The 23,384-nt window shown below is 34.0% G+C and overlaps 1 protein-coding gene across 1 annotated transcript; it reads left to right on the forward strand.

Moving 5' to 3' along the window:
* The first annotated feature begins 5,367 nt into the window (after window positions 1-5,367).
* LOC148614566 (glycine amidinotransferase, mitochondrial-like) lies at window positions 5,368-19,007 on the forward strand. The gene is made up of 7 exons (XM_088586188.1): window positions 5,368-5,480; window positions 5,719-5,982; window positions 7,343-7,514; window positions 7,809-7,974; window positions 9,979-10,100; window positions 14,850-15,000; window positions 18,764-19,007. Exons 1-7 carry the CDS (start codon window positions 5,368-5,370, stop codon window positions 18,910-18,912), a joined length of 1,137 nt encoding a protein of 378 aa, XP_088442314.1. The 3' UTR covers window positions 18,913-19,007.
* Window positions 19,008-23,384: the final 4,377 nt, after the last annotated feature.

Raw genomic sequence — 23,384 nt, forward strand, 5'->3', positions numbered from 1 at the left:
AGTTCGACTTTCGATGTTGCGCTGCAACATAAAGCGAACATACGTAAGGCAGCAAAGGAACACGTTGAAAGGCTGTAGCTAAAGAAATTAGAAAGGAACACTATGACAAGACCATCTAGGCTTTCGGGTTGGTCCATAAGTACTTTCAAGAGTATAAAATACAATAAATGGTATAATACACTACAAGTGTTGTTGGACCCATGGGTTGCCAGCAACATGGGAGCCTGAACAGACTATATAACACTCAACGACGTATCCAAGTGGTATTCAACTCCATTTTTAGTCCAGAAAATTGTGTTGTTTAATCATAACACATGTTTTAATCATATTTCATAATATTTTATCGCAATTTAATTTCGATTCGATCAAAAATTTGTGTGACGTATAGTCCTCTGACTTTTATAGTGCGGACATTTAAAGTCAATCATTTTGGAACATTCACTTCAGCTAAACGGTCGTTATTTCAGTCGAAATTAATATGAACTAAATTATGTGACTTTACGAACATATATGCGGATTCAACCGATTCAGGGACGATGTTGTGTTTTTAATAAATGTGTGAAATATGTATGTCATGAATTTATTATTATCTAATATTTACTTTTACATGAGCGGTGAAAACGAGTGCTTCGGGCATGAGTCTAAGTTTATAATTTGATATGGGGCACTAGTGGGGTCGGAAACTTGTCCATTCTTAACATCACTTAATAAAAGATTTAATAAAAAGTGAAATGTAGTGTTGGCAAAACGGGTGCAGAAAGCGGAAAAACGAGATCTGGCAAGACGGTACAAATATCCGAGCAGTAAATTGGCTAAGGTAGGCGTTTTGCTGGTAACAGCGATAACGGAAGTTTCTCCGTGCCTTACTGAGTGAACAGGGAGCCCGATCCTCACAAAAACTGGGAGTATGGACCAGGTGCACTGGTTGGGTAAGCGTCCTCTGCTTTTCTAGAAACACCCACCGAGTTGCTCATAAAAATTCAAGTCCGGGGTAGACAAACGAGGAAAGGAAAACTATGGCTCGTTGAATAAATCGGTTTTCATGGATACACCATAACGATCCACGAGTTCATGATGACGACCATAAAACTTCTGTAGTGGTGACTTCAATCTTGTAGCAACATAACCCTGTTCCAGAAGCCTATTTGTTAGAGTTCTAGCGCGATACAAAACGTCTGCGTAGTTTCGGCAAGCTCTGGCATAACGTATGAGTTGTGATATGAACACTCCATACGCAGGTGCTGAAGGGATGTTGCCACAGATGAAAGGAAAGTTGACAATTCTGAATGAAAAGTCATCACGTTTGTCGTAAAGTTTGGTCAATAATTTTCCTTTACCTTTTCGCAGTGTCTGTAGTATCCTTTATCTCAAGTTCTTTGAGTAGATGTGATGTATCAAATCCCCGAAACTAGGATTGTTTAAAGATAATACGTCATCTATATAGCGGAAACTGAGTAGCTACAGTCGTACTGATATATACGATCGTTATAATATTCATTAGCAAATGAGTTTCCTCATTTTCCGATTTTTTTCTACTGCTACATATATATTTATATATTTTTTGTTGTGCAGAATTAAAATCTAGGCTGATTGCTCGAAGCATTCTGCTTAGCTTATTTCCATATTTTATACTTAGTCTACTTTAATGTTTGATATTTATTAACAACTGAGTTTACTCGTTTTTTTCCGAGTTTTCTCTACTATATGTTTTGTGCAGTAGCAGTATTACTATTTCTTCTGCATAGTATCTCGCTCAAAGTTACTGTCGTGTTCCAATATAGAAAAAAATGGATAAGTAAAAGGAACTTTATAATTTACATGATGACTTAAAGAATACCATGAGCCTGTTTGAATTGCAGATGCTAAACCCTAAAGTAATATCGATGTTAATAAATCCTATACGCATCTCTTTTTACATACATGTACATATCAGATAACCTCCGTAAACAGTCTCGTAAAATGTGTGTACAATTAAAGATGCGAAATCATTAATAATATTCTTCACTCATCATACAGTAATAATGTTTCTCCACTTCTTGCATCTTGTGTCAAAATTTGCATCTACATAAAGAGGATTCGGCCATACAAGAAAAACAGTTATCTGTATACTATCTTGTTCAGAACAATGTAGGTCTACTATCTAGGTCGACCATACAAGAACAACAATAGACTATCTAGGTCGACCATACAAGAACAGCAGTAGACTATCTAGGTCGACCAAACAAGAACAGCAGTAGACTATCTTGTTCGACCATGCAAGAACAGCAGTACACTATCTAGGTCGACCGTACAAGAACAACAGTAGACTATCTAGGTCGACCATACAAGAACAGCAGTAGACTATCTAGCCTTGTAAGAACTCAACAAACTAATCAATACTTTTTAACTATTTGACTCTGGATGAAAGGAATCACTCACTGACTCTAAGCACGTGCAAATGAAATATGTTTGTTTGTTTGTTGGGGTTTAACGTCCGAGCAGCAATATTTCAGCTATATTCAGACAACAGAAATTTAGGTTCAAGTGATAATTTCGAGATACATACTCACACCCTAACCTAAGTACAACATGGCTTTGTACTGTTCGGAAAGGTACGCATGACTGACCCCTCTGAAAATTTGTGGGCGTAATGCTTTAAGTAGTCGATTTAACACTTAGCCTGACGTGATGCATCTGATTGCAAATAATTGTAATTCGAGGTATTCGAAATATTTCTGACCCCTCTCGTAAAGTTCTCTCTCCTAAATATAAACTGGTTAAATTAAGGAACTTACCATGTATCGGAAACCCTTGTAACGGGGTATTGGTTATATATAATATTTCCCTTAAGTGTCAGGGTTACATGTAGTTCACTTTCTTATTTTGCAGTCACTGTGTATCCGTCAATACCTAGCTCCTTGATCTAATTGTTTTCTTGCTTTCAATTTTAACTTTGGCATACCGCTTCTTGCGACCAACTCCCAAGTGCCCGACTTTTTACAAAACATTTTATATGTGTACTTCTATGAATTATTATACAAATTTCTTAATCATGCCTCTAGGGGGGACTAGAATTTTCTGTTTGACAGCTTTATTTCGACAAAAAATTGACCTACTACATAGTGCCTCCTGGAAGGGGGACTGGTGCGGGTCCAAAAGTCACATTTCAGCAATACAATAAAGCCGTAATGCCACACACATGTATATACGATAATAGAAATTCCAATTGTTGCTTTTAAGACTAACGCCAGCTTATCATATATGTAGATGATTCGTTTGCGTAGTTTACATACCCATTTAATATAGAAAAAACTCCTGTGCACTGCCGTTGACGGAGACAAAACTAGCGTTCCATAGTTTACCTATACTGTAATATTATTGCAAATGTTGAAGGTGATTTGACCTATTAATATAATTTTATACAAACCGGCTACAAGTAAAAATGATTTTTTCCCTGAACTTCAAAACATAAACAAAATAAAACTCAATTTGAAGAGAGAACTGACAAACTGACAGAGTCCACAAAAAAGGCCCCTTTTCCAGCTCGAGCTTGAATCGACGTACACTGATAAGTCGATATTGCACATTCTCCTCACTTCTCTCCTTTTGAGCATTCCGTCTTATGCAGGTTGAAAATGTTGAATTGCATGCATTTCATTTTTGAGAACCGTTCGCCATTCTTGAACGCTGACAATGACGTAACAGGTTACTGACGTAAACATTATAAAGGCTTGTCAAAAACCGGACACAACTCCGGAATCAGCGTTACATCAATTGAACTTTCATTAAACTCGCTTTATCGTTTACCCGATAACCAGTACTTATTTTAAGTTCTTAAGTCTAGTATTTTTACTGTTGGCCTTAAATTCATGAATATATAAAGTATTTAACTTCAGGCCACTTCGACACAGCCCAGGAGTTACCTTGTTATGTCATAGTTCCACGTCAGCATTTTAATGTTTTGGGCACCGTCTCTACAAACTTATGCAGCGGTATCTTTCTGTGATAGGACAGTGCGTAGACATTATTGATTAAATTGTTATTTTTGAGATAGGGAGGAATGTGTTTGTTTGTTTGTTGGGGTTTAACGTCCGAGCAACAATATTTCAGCTATATTCAGACGATGAACATGGAATGGATGATAAAATGATCATGAAATGATGATGAAATGAAAAAAGGATGGGAGACAAAGATAATGGGATCGACAAATTTTGATTGCCATTAGAAAAAGGGAGGGATGGGTAAGGTCGGGCAATTTAGCCTCCTGTGGCGGAGCGCAAAGGTTCCTATTCCTATCGAATATCACAGCAGGGTTCTTTAACGTGCGAGGAACGTGACATCTTTCCAAACACGGTGCACCACTATGGTTTGCGGTCAGGTTTTCCGTATTATAGCCTGACAACCCCAGCATGTAACATGCCAGGGGTACCTCATTCCACCACCTAGGGCACACATCCCAGTTGCTCTGTGGGCAGAGCGCCTAGCCTCCGGCTAGGTTTCTGAGCACTATTTAGTCGCCTTTTACGACAAGCTTAGCGCTGCTGCAGGCCTATTCTTTTAACACCTGGACCTGCACGGGGCGGGAGGAATGTGTAATTACTTTAAGAATTAGTATTGTTCATGTTAACTGTAACTTGAATTATATGCACGTACGGGTACAAAACAGCCAAAAAGGCTTACGGGTATAAAACAACCAAAAAGGGGAAGTAAACGAACATATTATAAAAAACAAGTAACAAGGAATAAACAAGTAAAAAAAATGTATTGATACCTGGAGGACCAAAAATACTTGTACACAAATATACCTGGAGAACAAAAATACTTGTACACAAATAATAAAATGGGCGGGTAAACTGGACACATAGAATGTTTATGTCCAGATTCACATTTATTGATGGATGTGTCTTATATAATTGAACAGTATAGATTTGTACATGTTGTATATTCTGAGATCCTCGCTTTTAATCTCGTAATAAACGTTACAGTCAGTTTTGCAAGTCTTCGAATTATTAATCCGTACCAGATTCTACTACATTTCATGAACGCTTAAGATTTACTCTATAGTCTTAAACAGTCATCCCTTTTACTAAAGGACCTTAAAATATATCCATGGTTATGACATAAAAAGCAGAAAACTCAGTCGGGCCAACATTCTTAATATCGGGAAATTCAATATTTTTCATTCTTTGAGACCTAACCAACCGAAAGCTTCGACAGCAATATTTGTATTCAAAATTCTAACACACGTATGAAATCGTTTTTTTCCGCTTGACTCTTCCAATCAAACCAACCGTGTCTATACCATATTTAAAAAAACAAATCTTAAATGTGCTGCCGTTATTTAGCATATACTTTCTTGTAAGCAGTACTAATTATAATTTTCCAGGTATGAATTTAGTAAATTCGCATAATGAATGGGATACCTTGGAGGAAGTTATAGTAGGGGTCCCTGACTATTGGTGCATACCACGGAGGGAACCTGCATTTGATCCGCCTTATAGGTATGTCCTTTTATTTTTTGTTTTCGTTTTTTTTCTCTTTTGTATCAAAGTAGAGCTCGCAGAGACAGCATATTACAATGATTCGATTTTTTAAAAAGAATCATGTAATACATATATAACTATATTTCAACGATTTAAACTAAAGCATTTTTTTATTCTCTTCACACTTGTTTTCGAACATTGTTGCCTGTGTTTTTTTTCAGCTGAATAAATTTAATTATATTCTGATATAATATAGATCTGGAAAACATAGTGATGAACACATTCGAAAGGCCGCGATTCAATTCGATAATTTAGAAAGAGTGTTGAAAAACCAGTGTAACATAACTGTACGAAGACCGGAGATTCTAGATTATACGCAGCCTATCAGGACACCATTTTTTACCATCCCACATCAACATGGAGCCGCATCACCCAGGGATTCCTTACTAGTTATTGGCAAAGAAATAATTGAAGCTACGATGAGCCGAAGATGTCGATATTTCGAATCTATGGCATACAGGTAAAATGTGTAATTCTAAAAACAGAAGTGGTATTTCTGCAATGTTTTAAATATCTTTACATTTAAATGCCATCTGTTTCAATTAATTATTTTACTCCACAGCTAGGGGATTGTACAAACATTTTCTATGGAATTAGTGGATTAAACAAAGAAAAGGAAAGGACTATAAACCATGAATAAGCATAGTGTTGATCTATAAAAGAAAATTAGGATTAGGCTTTCTATTTTGATATTTTTAATCATAGATATTTCTTATATGTTTTTATTCCAATGCTGCCGACAAGAGGTTACTTCTTTAAGCACGAGAAAAGCGAACCGACAGTTACAATTTTTTATACGTGTATTTAAGTGTCGGTCCCTGTAAAAATCAGGCAGTAGGTGGAAAGAAACATCATTTTGAAAGTGTAATTTGACTATTTGCACTATCAAAATCAAAGAAAACAGACAAAAGTTTTAATATCGAGTTACAATTCAATGAAATGCATTGAAAATGAACATTTCAAGGGCAGATAACTCTGTCAAAAACCTTATTTTTTAAGTTTCTATTGAAAATTTTCTGCACAAAGCTAGTGATGCAGAAATCAAATAATAGTCTTTTCAAATAAAGTATCCTTGAGTGATATTACATTGTCGGATTGGTGGGGTTTTGACTTGCATGTTTCGGTTTTTTCCTCATTTTGCCTAATTCTTACAAACACTTACACTTAAGTGTTTACAAAACCACTGGGTCGATTTCACTGCTGTCAGACCAAAGCTCCGCGAGGGTATTTACCGACCCAATAGTTATATATGTCTGACCAGATTTGTATCATAGATAATTAACTGAATTCGTAATATCACTAAGTTCAAAACCCCTATAACACTGAGGTTTTAATCCTTATAGAGCACAGAGTAGTTCTTGGTACTAGCTTTGTCCTCCTTTTTCTTGTATGATTTTTTCATCTCAATATCTGAAAATACTTTTTGGTTCAAATGACGCCGATAAGAGGTTATATTTGGAGCATCATACCGAAATTTGAAATGTCTATATGATTGGAAGTTTTTAATTTAAAAAATAAGTAACCATTATGGTCAATATTTTGAGAAAATAAAAGTGCTTTATTTCTATACAATATGATAAAAAAATATTACCAGACTAAAAGTGCATATGAAAGACAAAGACAGAAGAACGGGAAAGCTAGAAATTAGAAAATTACTTTGATTGAAAACTTTACAGATAATTTAGGGTAGACCTGTAGTCGATATGTTAGTGCTAGTATATCTTGCAAGTTTATACTCTTTAGCATTTGTTGCGCTTTATCTAATCCGTTCTTTTTTCATTGCACGTGTCATTTTAGTATATTGGTAAAATTTGTTTCAGAAAAATTTTAAACAATTATATGGATAAAGACCCTGATATGCTTTGGACAATGGCCCCCAAACCTACAATGGATGACTCAATGTATAATTTAAATTTTCCATGGGACGAAAAATCTGACGAGCGAAAAAACTGGATAGACAGCTACAAATTTCAAACTAATGAAACTCAACCGGTAAGTAAACGTTTAATAGTTTTTGTAGACTGTTCTCTCCATATGAAATACATGATATTCATCTATCGACTTGTACTATCGCCTGCTTTTAGATATTTAATAATTTCGATGAAAAGAGTATCTACTTCTTTGCGGACAATTTTTCCACTCGAGTCTCGATATTCATTAATCTTTACCAGTTATAGATTGCCAGTAAATCAGTTGACGGTACATTTCCAAACAATAATTTATTTTTAATACAAATGTTAAATTATTTTACCACATTATTTGAGATAAAAGAAGAATGCTTTTTAGGTCTTCGATGCAGCGGAAGTTCTTCGACTTGGCACAGATTTAATAGTTCAACAAAGTATGACTGCAAACAGGAAGGGCATTGATTGGTTAAGACGTCATGTTAAGTCTCGTGGTTATAGAGTGCATGAGATTCATTTCAAAGGCGATTATAATCCTATTCATATAGGTAATTCAAGTCATTATACAACCACAGCTGACGAAGTTTGTGTAATTAATGTATTTTGTTAAGAAAAAAAGATAGCAGGAAAAAATGCCCGTAGAAAAGTATTAACATCTTCGAATGTCGCTAGTTGTTTGGATGTGACAGGATAATGAAACTGCAGTTTGTACGAGTGGAATAGTAGGGTGAAGGTGTAGGCTTAAGTGTAAGTTTTTGTTAGAATCAGGCAAAAGCGGAAAAATCAGTAAAATGCATGTCAAAACCCAACAGTTCTGACAAAATAAATTTACTCAAGGATCGATGCTTTCTGTATTTGAAAAGGATCTCATTTGAACTCTGCATCAATGGATTTGCTCAGAATATTTTCAATAGAATGATTGAAAAATGAGGTTTTTGACAGAGTTCTCGTCCTTTGAAATGTTCATTTTTCAGTGCATTTCAATGAAATTGTTACTCAATTTACCAAAATGATATGAAAAAATTGTCTTCTTTTCCTTGATTCTGATGGGTCAAATTTGACTTTCGAAATGGTTGATTTTTTCATACTTGGTTTCACAAATTGCCTGATTCTTATAGAGACTGGCACTTAATTGATTTACCCCCAGTATTTTGCCGTTTCTGTACCGCATTATCGAACAACTATATTCTGCACGCCCTGGATTGTTGAACGATTATGTTTCACATAACCCCGGACTGTTGAACGATTATATTTCGCATACCTGGACTGCTGAACAGCAGGAAAGCATTTTTTATGTCGAAACCAGTCTACTGCTTGTATGAGGTAGCGTGGGCGGATTACATGTATCTGATTTATGCACGGTTCGGCGAGCCGTGACATATGGTGGTTTAAACTTTTGTGTTTTTGCATTCCAAATTAGATTAATATTTTTCTAAAGGTTTTCAATTTATAATGAAATAAACAAGAAATGATTAATGGTCTCCTATGTAGGACATATTCCTCACTAAAATCAGATGAATTAATGCATACATGTACGCATGATCTAGAATATCGCCTTTGCACAGGAATAGGTTAAACAAAAACAATATTTGCGTCCGATGACCATTCTCATCCATTCATACCTTTGGTAGGGTTGCATTTACAACCATAATATTTTTTTTCGACATTTAAGAGAAGAAAATGTATAAAAACAAAACTTGTCCTTTAATTTTTGTTTTGAATTTTAATTGGAGGCTAACTATTTTGACCACCGGGAATGGGTTAACCCACTATAGGTATTGGCTTGCGATTGAAGCGTATGTGTATAACCTAACTATGCATAGTTTTCATCTAATACACACTTCTTTTCTTTCAAAGAATTTATGAAATAACACTGCGTAATACATTGACACGACACTGATCAAATGTGAAACACATAACTGAAAATCAGTGAATTAAAACAAAATTACAGATATTGCGATTGTATAGGCAAAGAATTGTTTAAGAATAAAAATTGCTAACAGGAGAATCAATTACATAAAAATATTCAACACAAGAGTCTTTGGAGAAATTAAATGTCATTATAAAAATCATTGTAGCTCCTATCTTGACAGTATATAGTCTGAAAATAGTTTTAACAACGGTTAAATCCAGGAATTTTTTGCTTTTTGCATTATAAAAAACACAAGAACTGTCTATGAGTACGTCATAGTACGTCACTAGTAAATCATATCTTAACTTTCAATTTAAGACTGGCGATTGACTTAAAATTAGAAACAAATCAATGAACTACACGGTTTAGCTGTCGTGCGGCTTATTAAAATGTATACGACCTGGGTAATCAGTAGTCTTAAACCAGTTGATATTCAAACTAAGAATGTACTTCGGTATTTCAAAGCAATTATTAAATAAAAAAGTTGGTAAATATTTTTTGTCACGTCACTTTTAGTTAAAGAACTCATCAAGTAACACAAATCCATCGAAACAAAATAAAAACAAACACAAAACCAAATATGTTTATACGACAATCTTCCAAATGCAATTATAATTTTGAGCTATTACCCTTTACTTAGACAGTACATTGGTCACAGTCATTCCCCCAACAAATGAAAGGAAAGGTATTTTGATGAATTGTCCAGAGCGTCCAATCGTTGAGAGAGATAGACAGAGGATTTTCGGAGGCTCCAAATGGGATGTAAGTAGGTTTACGATTTATTTTCAGCCTCACACTTATACTTCACGTACACGAGTTTTTTTTTACGAGTCTTTGCGTAAGCATACTTACTTAATTCCTCAACATTCGTAAATAACACTCCACAAATCTTAATAAATAAACATTCGTACGGAAGCCCAGAGGGGACACAAAAAACAATGGATTTTTTCTTAATTCGAGATCACGATAAAACAGTACCGTTATCTCGAAAAAACGAATCTGTTATATCGAGATCTCGATTTATTATATCGTTATCTCGGTTTATTATATCGAGGCCTCGATTTATTATTTCGATTTATTATATCGTTATCTCGATAAAACAGTACCGTTATCTCGAGATAACCGAGATTCGTTTTATCAAGATGACGATTTATTTTTTTATCGTGATCTCGAGATAACGGTACTGTTTTATCGTGATCTCGAATTAAAAAAAAATTCTATTGTTTTTTGTGTCCCCTCTCGGCTTCCGTACATTCGCATGCATTCGTATTGATTCACAACAAGAGATGATTTTTTGTTGTTGACATAACCATAATTGTACACGAATCTTTTTTGATTTTTTATTCAAAAAGAGCTCGCAAATCGCTCTTAACCATTCGTAAGGAACCGGTAACCGATCGCAAAAACTCGCATTTCATTCGCATGAACATTTTGATTTGCGAAAGATTGCGTTTTTATGAATTTGCAGATAAACAGGAATTCAAACAATCAATTTGCGAATACGTACAAAGACTTTGCCCACGTGGAATAGTTTGTTGTGCAGGTGGGCGAAGAAGTCGAATATTTTTTTAGGGTACTATGATACTGACTAATTTAACTCGTAGAACATGCCAAAATGTAGAATTATGCATAAGGTGTATAACTTGTATTTATATGTCTTACTGATAAATCTCCACTCATAACCGAAACTATTCGTAAAAACTCGTTTAGTTATCTAAATCATTCGTTAATAAATCCGTAAATGTAGTATCGTCACAAATATAACAAACTATCTGCAAAGGTTCTTATAGATTTATTGGAGATTAAGAAACACAAACTTAGACATTGACAAAAGACAAAGACAATACACATAGCATGCAATTCACAAAACAAAGGTAGGTAACTCTAATTGTCTCTTGTTACTTAAAATGAAAAATATAAATCATTCTGTCAAGTCAGTTCATTTTGAAGTTAACCATTTATCTCTAAATATATTTAAGTCATATTCAATGTATAAAACTACCAAGTCAACTTCTGGTAATCGATTAGTTTGCAAAATCTTATAATATATAACACTTCATATCACTGATCTATACTCAGTCACTCAAAAGGAAATTAATCATAAGACAAATAAGAAACACAGACAATATAAACAAAATACACATGTAAAGATACACATACACAAACTGAACACTGCTTACCATGTAACTGATTACATGGGCTTAGCTGGCTTCCTCCCAGTTAGCCAAATTCTTTAAATATAACTCATACTGGATCTGAATAAAAATAATAACGACTTCATAAGTCTTCATATCTATACAGTTGAATATATCCAATATTACTAGATACAAAACAATAGTATAAATATCAAAATAATATATTCTGTATATTTAGATCCAATATCTGAATCTTTACCTATAGTTATAGCTAGATCTTAAGTGTTATAAGTATTGTACCAATAAAATACTTTTAAGTCTAAACTTTCATACTAATGAAAAGAATATCTGCATTCATTCTGAAAATCATACGTCTTTCATACCAAAAGATAAAACTATAGAAAATAGAATGCATCAGAACAGAATATAAGAAATGTAACAAACCTTTAGATATGAATATCCATAACTAGAATAAATTAAAAATGTCAATACAAAATATGAGACTGGAAATTCAATGTCTCCTCAAAGAAAAATTGAAAAGTAAATGAAAATCAGAGTACTGAAAGTCCTAAAAGTGATAGTCAAAGTCTGATATGCATCTATCAACAAATATACCCATTTATAATATCTATTCATATAAAAAAATATCAAATCATATCAAATCCATCTATACTACATAAAGACCAAATCGTAAAAATTCGCATTGCACTTGCAACTATTCTCAGTAACATCGTATGCATTCGGAAATCGCAATGAATCGTGAATTGTTGCCCTTAACGCATCGCATCAATTCTGAGTAAATCGAAAAGTGATCGTTAATACTCGTTGCAAATCGTAAAACACTTGCAAAACACTCGTAAAAGTAGCTTTATTCGCAAGAATTCGTGTGAACTTCACAATTTTTTTAAACTTTGAAGATCGATAGGATCGTAAGAAGGATTTGTGTATATGAAGGGGATGGAATGTGACAAGCTTGTCAAATTCTTTAAAACGAATTTTTTGAAGGTACGTGTATGTTTTTAACGCAGATTACGCTCTTCCTCAGTTGTGTATTGTGGAATGGGAAGGGTCTCAAAATACATTTTTAAGTAATGCCATCAATAAATTTTGTCAATGAAAAAAATGTCACTTGCAAGGTAATTTAACGACCAACTTCCATGGGCGGATCCAGGATTTTATGAAGGAAGGGGGGGGGGGCAAATTACAAGATTCAGTTTTAGAAAGGAAAGCAGATTAAGGCATCTTTATTAAACGAATATAACAAATTGCCTTATTCGATACAATATTTTCCAAATTTCGATATTTTTTTGTTTGTTTTATCTTTGAAAGAAAGGGGGTGTACGCCAACTGCGCCATCACCTGGACCCGCCCCTGGCATCCTTGACCTATACATAAAAGATTCCATTGAACGCGATGATTAACACGTAATCATAAATTGTCTTGGTTCCCTCGATTATAAAGAACTTGAGAAAAAAGATACTATAAACACTGTGAAGTCATCCTCATATCATGATTTACACTTTGAGATCGATGATAAAGGAAAACTATTGACCAAACTATACGACAAACGAGATGACTTCTCATTCAGTGTTGTTCAATTTCCTTTCATTTGTGGCAACATCCCTACAGCATCTTCGTATGGAGTTTTCATATCACAACTCATACGTTATACCAGAGCTTGCCGTAACTACGTACAGTCTTTTTTCTGTTTCGCGCTAGACTTCTTACAATTAGGCTTCTGTAGCAGAGTTATGTTGCTACAAGATGGAAGTCACCACTACAGAAGTTTTATAATCGTCATCATGAACTCGTGAATCGTTATTATGTATCCATCGGCACCATGAAAACTGATTTGTTCAACGTGTCAGAGTTTTCCTTTCCTCTTTCGCCTACCCCGGACTGATCTTTTTAGCTTACCCGACCGAAGGCCATATGTGAGCTATTGCCATCACTTGGCGTCCGTCGTCGTCGTCGTCCATCGTTGTCGTTAACAATTTTTCAAAACTCTTCTCCTCTGAAACAACTTGACCAATTGGAACCAAACTTTATAAGAATGTTTCTTTGGGTATCCTGCATATACATGATGTGGGAATTTATGATCCGTTGAAAAAACATGGCCGCCGTTACTAAAAATGGAACACGGGTCAGAAAGTAGTTTTTACCATATATCTATAAAAGGTTTAGCCAAATTCTGACTGTATAAAAGTGTTCAACATGATTAGATCTATCTGTGGTCATATTTTCATTTTAATATGTTAAGCAATGTTGGAGTTATTGCCCTTTTTCGACTTTTTTTTTTTTGCTAATTTTAATGTTATTTCTTTCAAAAATCTTCACCTCTGACACTACTTGACCAATTGGAACCAAACTTGGTATGAATGTTCCTTGGGGTATCGTACATAGAACTGATGTGTGGATTTTTGGTCCGTCGAAAAACATGGCCGCTCTTACTAAAATAGAACATAGGGTTCTGACAGTAGTTTTTCTCATATAGCTCCAAATTTTGACATGGTGTTAAAGTGTTCAGCACGATAAGATCTATCTGTGGTCAATTTTCATTTTAATCGGATAAGTCATCTTGGAGTTACTGCCCTTTTTCGACTTTTTTTTTTTGCTATTTTTAATGTTATTTCTTGAAATCTTCTCCTCTGACACTACTGCACCAATAGGAACCAAACTTAGTATGAATGTTCCTTTGGGGTATCATGCATAGAAATGATGTGGGAATTTGATTCGTCGAAAAAACATGGCTGCCGCTACTAAAAATAGAACAAAGGGGTCAGACTGTGTGTTTTTTGCATGTATCTCCAAAACCGTTAGATTTAGCAAATTACTTCGAATACAAACTTTAACCAGGTAAGTGATTCAGGCTCCTGGGAACCTCTTGTTATGAGCAACTTGGTAGGTGTTTCTAGGAAAGCAGAGGACGCTTATCCTACCGGTGCACCTGGACCGTACTCCCAGTTTTTAGTAGAGTCCGAGTTGCTCATTTCATTTTGTTATTTTATTTTATGTTCTGTCTCGTGTTTGTCTGTTTGCATGTCTGGTCTTTGTTTCTGGATAACATTCTTTTGATTTCGCTGTAATCTTGGTTCCCTTGATTACTCTTACGAAAGAGTTGTACTTTGTGTGAAAATTTTCCATCTTTTTCAAAGTAACACACCAAGAAGCTAGACCTTTGATTTTTCTTGAACAATTGATAAGGGAAATAACTTAATCGTAGTTGTGTATTGTACCTGTCTGTTATCTGTTGTATCCTAGTTTTCTGGACCAACTTAATTACGGAATAAAAATGCATATCTTTTCAAATATACCCCCTTTCACCTATGGTCCGTATTACACATGGAAAGTTAAAAAAAAGGCTTATATTTTACAGATAGTGGAAGCTCCCCAGCCAGATATGAAAACTGTACCAGAGCTCTGCCAATCCAGTGCTTGGCTGAATATAAATCTTCTGTTACTCAGTCCAGATAGGGCCTTAGTAGAGGAGAAAGAAGTAACACTGATAAGATTTCTGGAATCATACGGTAAAAATTGGAATAACATCCTTTGATTTAGAGGGCAATAGTCCCTATATCTTTTCAAGAGCTGTGAGGTTTGAGGGCTAAATTTTATCGAAATTTGATAATGAATCGATATCAAAGATGATTTATAGTGATGCTTAGAGCAATTACTCTAAATCATAGCTGTTTTTCGGTGTTTTGTATTTTTTTTCATAATACGTAAAACAGTCAAACTTTAAACTTTGCTATTTCCTAATAAAACATGTGATGCGTATCAAATAGAAGTCATGTAAACATGTTTGATATTAATGGTTTTTAATATTTTTTTAACAGTTAACGCTTTCATGGGTTACACATAATAATGTTAGTATATTTGTAATTTAAATTAACTTATGAATACATCATGGTAAACTCCCTCGGACAATTCACCGGTTAACCTCATTACTATATTCATACACAAATTAATGTTGACTACTGAAGGTCAATGTGTGCTTATAGTTGTGAATATTGAAGTCACTTTTCCTTATCGAACTGATTTTTAGGAGTGTTTTTTTCCACAGTGGCCAGATTTTAAATGGGGAGGGTTGTGATCACGCCAATGTAATCAAACCCCATCGCCTTCATTGCGCCTGTCCCGAGCCGGAAATTTCGGCCTTAATGTCTTGTTTTGTTTTCACTGTTAGTTTATTTTTTTTTATGTTACTTTAGTATATAGGGGCAACTCTTTCGCTGTATCTTTATATAATGATGTTTTGGGAGCAGCTGCATCCTGTCCTGTGTTATGAGGATTTCCTCGTCGTTCATTGGGGACCAATGGGTGGACTTGGGCTGACATTTTCCTCCCTGTGGGGTTGTTGTCTCTTTTAAATATACACCATACCTATTCTCGTTATAAACTAATGACCAACCATTATGTAAAATATGTACTCTTTTAAAAAAGAAATGTTTAATTATAAAATAATATGTAGATATTCTACTGACTGTGCCAAATGACCACTATTTAGTAACATTAGAAATAACATGTATGCAGTAAAAGCTGATTTAAAAACATTTCAATTATATGTGTCAACGCTAAACAATTAATTGTATACTTAAGGCAATTTGTTTAGAAATAAAAGATACCTTTAAGTAAAAAGGTTAATACTTGAAAGTCATACAATAAGAAAAAGCAGAAAATGAACGAAAATTGACGAATTGGATATAGTAATATGCGCAACTACACCGCTCCGATAAAAAAAAGATTGTTTTTTTAATTATTTTGAATTCATAGTATTTTGAGTAGCTGATTAATTGTCAGAAAAATCATATCTGGAAAGAAACTAAATATTATGGATACAGATTTCAGTAATTTATGAATGAAACTGATGGCTTGTGTGTTACAGATGGAATAAGATTTTCAAGACCTATATGTTCGAGTAACGGTATAATCTCTATCAACATTATAGGAGTAGAAAAAAAATATAGTAAAATTATATAACATGCATACGCGACTGAATGGAATCATTGTGTCCATAAAGCATCGATACGTTTGAAAGTCTGCATTTTTTTAGTTTAATTTCTACCTAAATGGCGAATGCTATGGTGTTAAAATTGCTAAAATATTTGATTAATGAGTTTATAATAAAGATAATAATAATAAACATTCAATAGTTTCACTCTGGGACTTTCTCCCGCCAAAACGTCATTACAAATAATTGGTTTTTGGTGTGTTTCGTGCTGATAGTTTTTCTATTTGTACTTTTTGATTTGTTGTTGTTGGGTGTTTTGTTGACCTTATGTTGTACCTTTGGTATTCCCGAGGTTGTAGTCAATGACCCTTAATGACCCTTAAAAACACTGCGGCATTTATTGGACTATATTTGTTCGACACTGACATGTAACAACTTTAATTATAATGTTATATGCCGTTTGGCAAATACTGCAAAATATAAAAATGAATTAACGTTTAAAAAAGTTGAGTTGCATTCCAGATAAAAATCTTGCAAAGTGTGAACCAGTTTCATAATTGGAAATTCTAACATACATAATTTATTTTATTTTTTATATTTTGTTTAAAAATAACACTTAACAGAACGTACCATGTGACTTTTCGTATAAGCCTCATTCTTAAGAAACGGAAATAAATAGAATGTATTGTAGAATTCAAAGTTTAGGGTGATAACTCAGTAAGTAAGCCAGAAATACAATTGAAACTATTGGATTTTCAATGTGAATTATTTCCTAAAAACAGACAGCTTGAAATTAATAATTACACATTTCATTCTATAGACCAATAAGGCAAGTTGATAACGAGAATAAATATATGTAGCTTTTTGTCGGGAGTGTCACATATAATACAGAATTTGCATTATTCCTACAAAGTCTACTTTTTGATAAGTTTATTTTGGACAGATGGTTTACAAATCATTGGTCAGTACTACATCAGAACGTGATACATTTTCCTTGAATTTGAAATATATATTCCTGAAAAGCAAAGTGTAGATTGATTGATTATTGGGGTTTAACGCCCGAGCAGCAATATTTCGGCTATATTCAGGCGATAAACATGGAATGGAAGATAAAATAAACATGAAACAATGAAATAAAAAATGGGATGGGATACAAGGATCATAGGGTCGATAAATGTTGATTGCCACTAGAAAAAGGAGGAAGGAGTAGGGTCGGGCAATTTGGCCTCCTGTGGCGGAGCGGAAAGATTCCTACTCCACTATGGTTTGCGGTCAGGTTTTCCGTATTATGGCCTGACAACCCTAGCATGTAACAGACCACCTGGGGCACACAATCCAGTTGCTCTGTGGGCAGTGCGCCCCAACCTCCGACTAGGGTTCTGATCACTATTTAGTCGCCTTTTACAACAAGTTTAGCCTTGCTGTGGGCCTATTCTCTTTACAACGGACACGCAGGGGGCAACAAAATGTAGAAATATAAACTGCAAAAATCAAGTTTCCAAGTCAGACCACTGAAAAAAAATTCCCCAAACAAAATTCCAAAAAAGAAAAAAACAAAAACAAAGTTCATGATGAGGGCCATAATATTGTTACATTGTTGACTTTAATCGTGTAGTAACATTGTTCAAGAAGAGTCGCGGATCCAAATTTGTTCTCATTGTAATTCCAACCGTCAGTCGAAAAACACGTCCACCACATTGGACAAATATGTTACCGACTTAGTTAACAAATGGCGGCTCCACAAAAATGGTGCAGCATATTCTAGAAAAATGATAGTTGACTTCCTAAGAATTTGGTTATATACTATATGTTTATAGTTAGAAATTTTGTTGTTGAAACATGCTTCAGTACTTAAGTAGCGGTCTTTGTAAAAATCATGCAAATTATACAATATGTTATGATACACCCTAAGAAAGGCTCACACATTTTATTTTCGTTACTATGTTGTTTTATAGGTCTGAATGATGAAATGTATAATTATTCATTCTAAACTGTCTGCTCATAGAAGAAAAAATTACATGGTAAATCAAGTGTATGTAGTTTCTATTGTATTTTAATGTCATTTACAAAGTCATCTGACTTAATTTTGAGAACTATAGTAGTATTCTATATATTTTTGATCATCTATAAACAGGGGTTATATGAAATGCCACATATAATACCTGTTTACTAAAGCATTTTAAACAAAATATCAAAAACGAAAATATGTATAGGCTTTCCAACCATGAATCGCATATTGCATGATCATTAGGTGAAGTAGGACTTAAAAAAACAAAGTATCCACTTCATTGCATACTTAACATATAACGTCTTAGTGTCGTCAGTACTTTGTTTTACAGGAGTAAAGTGCATACCGATACCCCACAGAGACTGCTACAGATTTGGAGGAGGTCTACATTGTCACACCCTAGATATAAGGAGAAAGGGGGAATGCTTCAACTATTTCCCAAATCTTGACAATAATGAATATTATTATCTGTATCAGTAATACATCTGTTGTTATATTATTATGATATAACTTACAAGTAGATGTTTATAGTATCTCGGGAAACATATAAAACAAATACACTGTTAGTGATAAAAAACCTTTAAGTTATATTAGAAATATAAAATTTAAGTCTATTATGAAAAAAAATAAATCAATATATTTACACATGTTTATAGAAAAAAATAATAAATCAATATATTTACACCTGTTTATAGAAAGAAAATAAATCAATATATTTACACATGTTTATAGAAAGAAAAAAAAGCTAGTGAAGACAACTGTTTGTGTTATCAATGTTGAAACAATTTGTACGGTTTCATATACTGAAATAATGACTATTAACCTAAGAAATATTTTTTTCCTGAAATTTACTTCTCCAATCAATGCTATCAGACTAACAAGAACGAAATAATAGGAAACATAAATGAAAAAAAAAACCAAAAAAACCCCTTTAATTACGTTTGTTTGTTTGTTTGTTTGTTGGGGTTTAACGCCCGAGCAGCAATATTTAGCTATATTCAGGCGATGAACATAAAGTGGGTGATAAAATGAACATGAAATGAAAAATGGGATGGGACACAAGGTTACTGGGGTCGACAAATTTTGATTGCCACTGCAAAAATGGGGAGAGGTGGTTAAGGTCGGGCAATTTAGCCTCCTGTGGCGGAATCCTATGGTTCCTACTCCAAGAGAATACTACAGTAGGGTTTTTTAACGTGCGTGGAACGTTGCATCTTTTCCAACACGGTGCACCAATATGGTTTGCGGTCAGGTTTTCCGTATTATAGCCTGACAACCCCAGCATGTAACACGCCAGGGGTACCCCATTCCACCACCTGGGGCACACAACCCATTTGATCTATAAACAGAGCGCCCTAGCCCCCGGCTAAGGTTCTGAACACTATTTAGTTGCCTTTTACGACAGGCTTAGCGCTGCTGCAGGCCTATTCTTTTGACACTCGGACCTGCACAGGTCTTTTAATTACGAGTGCCGAAGAACGATAATCATTGTGAGGCACTTGTTCCGCCTCACGAATTAAAACTTCATGCGTTCTTGGCACGAATGATTACACTTTTGTTATTCATGATAACCAATTTACGATTCAAATTTTTATTTCGATAAACCCCATGACTTATTGCTATTTTCAATATTAAATTTTGGGATTGGCGAATTTAAATCGTTTTGAGGCAATTCGGCGAGAATAAAATATTTCACAGTCTGTTATTTCGATTTTAACATTGGACAAATCACTGCTTTCTATGAAATATTCTTCATTTCTTCCGTGGCATCGAGGTGCTTTATCTTATTCTGAAACAAGATTATGTACTGAGTAAGTGAAATAATACAAGTGGTTTCAAATCTGTAGAAGTGCTTTCTCGAACTGGTATTGCCGTGCCAGTGGAAAAAGGAAAACATATTTTATTAACAAAAATAGTGCTTCAAGCAAATTTAAAGGAAATCACAGCAATTATATGCAGAGAATACACTATTTAATCAGGAGTTTGTTGACAAACATTAATACAACCCCGCCATTAGGCGACCTTCAAAGAAGTCCGTCTATGGACAGTTTGTATGAAAGAAGGCGTCATACATCAATGCTTATCATCATTCTTTCCAATAAAGTGAGATACTTGCTCATCTATAAAAGACATACATCAGTTTTTAGTGGAGTCCGAGTTTACTTTTGTTACATTGTATGTATTTAGTAAATTATTTTATGTTCTTTGTTGTGTGTACCTAACTGGTCTTTGGCTCTGGATTACACTGGTTTGATATCCGCTACAATTTTGGTTTCCTTGATTATCCTTAAATGTAACTACGAAATACAAAAAAAAGTCAATTTAACTAGTAACAGGGTAGAACAATCAAGCCACAAATCCTGCATAGGAGAAAGGTATATTTTTTTTATAGACACCATATACATTTTATGTCCTTTAATTTTTTTTTTTTTGGGGGGGGGAGGAGTTTATGTTAATTGTTTTTTGTTTTTTGTTTTGGAACTATTGACTTTTCAACTGTGTTCTCGCTATTGTAGACCTGTATCAGCATACTTATGAGACAGGTTATACAGTTATCTTTTTCAAATAACTAGTATGGTTACACAACTGTAATCAGGATGACCTTTTTTTTATTAGATGGTAGATATTCTTAAGTATCTGCAACGAAAATACGTGTTGGTTTTACAATTTAAGCAGCATGTTTTAATTCTTGTTTTTTTAAATGTTTTGTTGTAATTGACCAATATAATTTCTTTATTTAAGTTACAGTGCTAGTGTGAAGTCAGACAGTTGATGAAATTTCACGTGTTGTCATCCCTTTTAAATTATACAGTTAGTACACTTAATACTACTAACATACAAATATTAAACACAATACGTTGATCATTTGACGAGTGGAATATTACCAATACTAAAATGCACATTGAATAAACTATACCATTTTTTAGTGAACACAAAAGCTATCTCTCTTGTTTTGTGATAGAAATTTATATATATTTTGTTTACATGACGACTAATGATAGTTAAAAATTCAATGAGCACGAATTAGTACAGCAGATGGATACAACATAACGACGCACAAGGTTATGATAACGACTATAAAACACAACCATATGAACAACAAACACAAATGTAAGAACGAAAGGCAACAGTAATGAAACAAAACAACATCGATGTCATCTTGCTACACATGTAGTGAATACCTGTATGTGTAAATGCAAAAAGTCTTTTCTTAAAAAAACAAAAAAATTAAAAAATGATAAAAAACGACGAATGAATTAAATGACGAGTATGCTATTAATTTTCAGATATTATTCGTGCAGTGTTTGGAGAAGATAAAATATTTATCATGTTATAGTTTTTTTTATCAAGCAATCACCAAGTACTATACATTGGCATTGACTTTCTCGTATTCGAGGGAAGAAATACATGTTTTGGATTTATTTTTTTTCTGAATTGTAAGCAAACAACAAAAGCGTTATGCTAAGATAAACAGGGATCTTGCATTTCTCACCGAAACCTAGAACTGTTTACAAATATCATTGGCTGTTTTTCACTGATATAAATATCCTAAACAATTCGAAAAAAAAGATATATGGCATGAAATATATTTTGTTGACTTTAAGCCCATGCTTCGGACTTTCGCTCGATTTTTAGGTCATTGATTTCCTCATATCATTTATTTTAGAAGAAAGTATGAAAGGATATTGTTTGGTCCTTCTACATTTGTTTCATTTCTGACATTAATCGACACACAAGGCTATTGCCTTCCATATTACAGTATTCTAGAATTGGCATATTTTGACCAACTGATGTAATTCTTCTTATCGTTTCTTTTACATCTTTTATCTTTTGTTTAAATCATTAATGTTTATCATCGTATTTATATTTCTTTTTTTTTTCTATTTTTGGTCAAAGGTTTCCATACCCCAATTTAAATCATTTGTACATATATGTGCTTAATTTTGACTTATGTATGGTCAAGTGCACGATGGTTATTGCTGATGTCACAAGAGCATATATTTTCTTACAAAAACAGCCTGTCTGTACAAGGTGATAAAGGCAAGGAAATAACATTTGTTTGATAAAATCTTAAATTTTAGTTCCCGAAAACCGTATCATTGATACATAACATAAATTGCATCAGATAACTGCATATAAGTAGTTTGTCTGAAACGGAGGGAGTTTTCTCTCCTAAGGTAATCAGAATAAAATACAAGTGGGCCATGACAGCGTAATGAAGTCAGAACTTAAACTTAATCCGCGAAATGCTGCATAAATCGCCAATATAAGTTCTTACCTGCAGTAATTGAAAATATTCAGACCAAAAAAAAAATGTTGGACAATTCGGTCCGAGGACCTTTAGTACCATGCTATTTTTAGAACTGTATAAAAGCCCAGAGTTCCATATTTTTTTGTGTGCTTTCAGAATGGAAAAAATCGGTCTAAGTCAGAATTTAAATTTTGTTTTCCATCTATTTTTTATCCTGAGTTTCTGCTGTTTGAAGCACTCAAAACAGAAGACCAATAAATATGTATTCAGATTGCAACTTCCAGGTACAAATGTACATCAATACATGTATGATGCATAATTATCAGATATGTTACCAAACGGTTTATAGTTGGAAATAGTCAAGCATAATGTTGTCCTAAAGAATTAACACATACGGGGATATTGTTGAAATTGAATATCCCTATAAACAACAACTATCTATGCATTTGAATGAGAGAGTAAAAGGGAACCAAGGTTATAGCGGTAATCAAAAGAATACAATCCAGGGACAAAGAAAACAGACATACACAACAAATAACATAAAGTAACTAAAATCAAACATACAAAGTAACAAAAGCAAATGAGCAACTCGGTCTCCACTAAAATGGGGACTAATTCTTGTGGGCTCACATAGCAACTACAGAGTAATCAAGGGATTAAAGATTCTAGTGGATACAAAATTACGCAATCCGAGGTTTAA

Source organism: Perna viridis, chromosome 6, assembly GCF_037379345.1.
Source record: "Perna viridis isolate PV_CMFRI_1.1 ecotype Kerala chromosome 6, ASM3737934v1, whole genome shotgun sequence".
Taxonomy (NCBI): domain Eukaryota; kingdom Metazoa; phylum Mollusca; class Bivalvia; order Mytilida; family Mytilidae; genus Perna; species Perna viridis.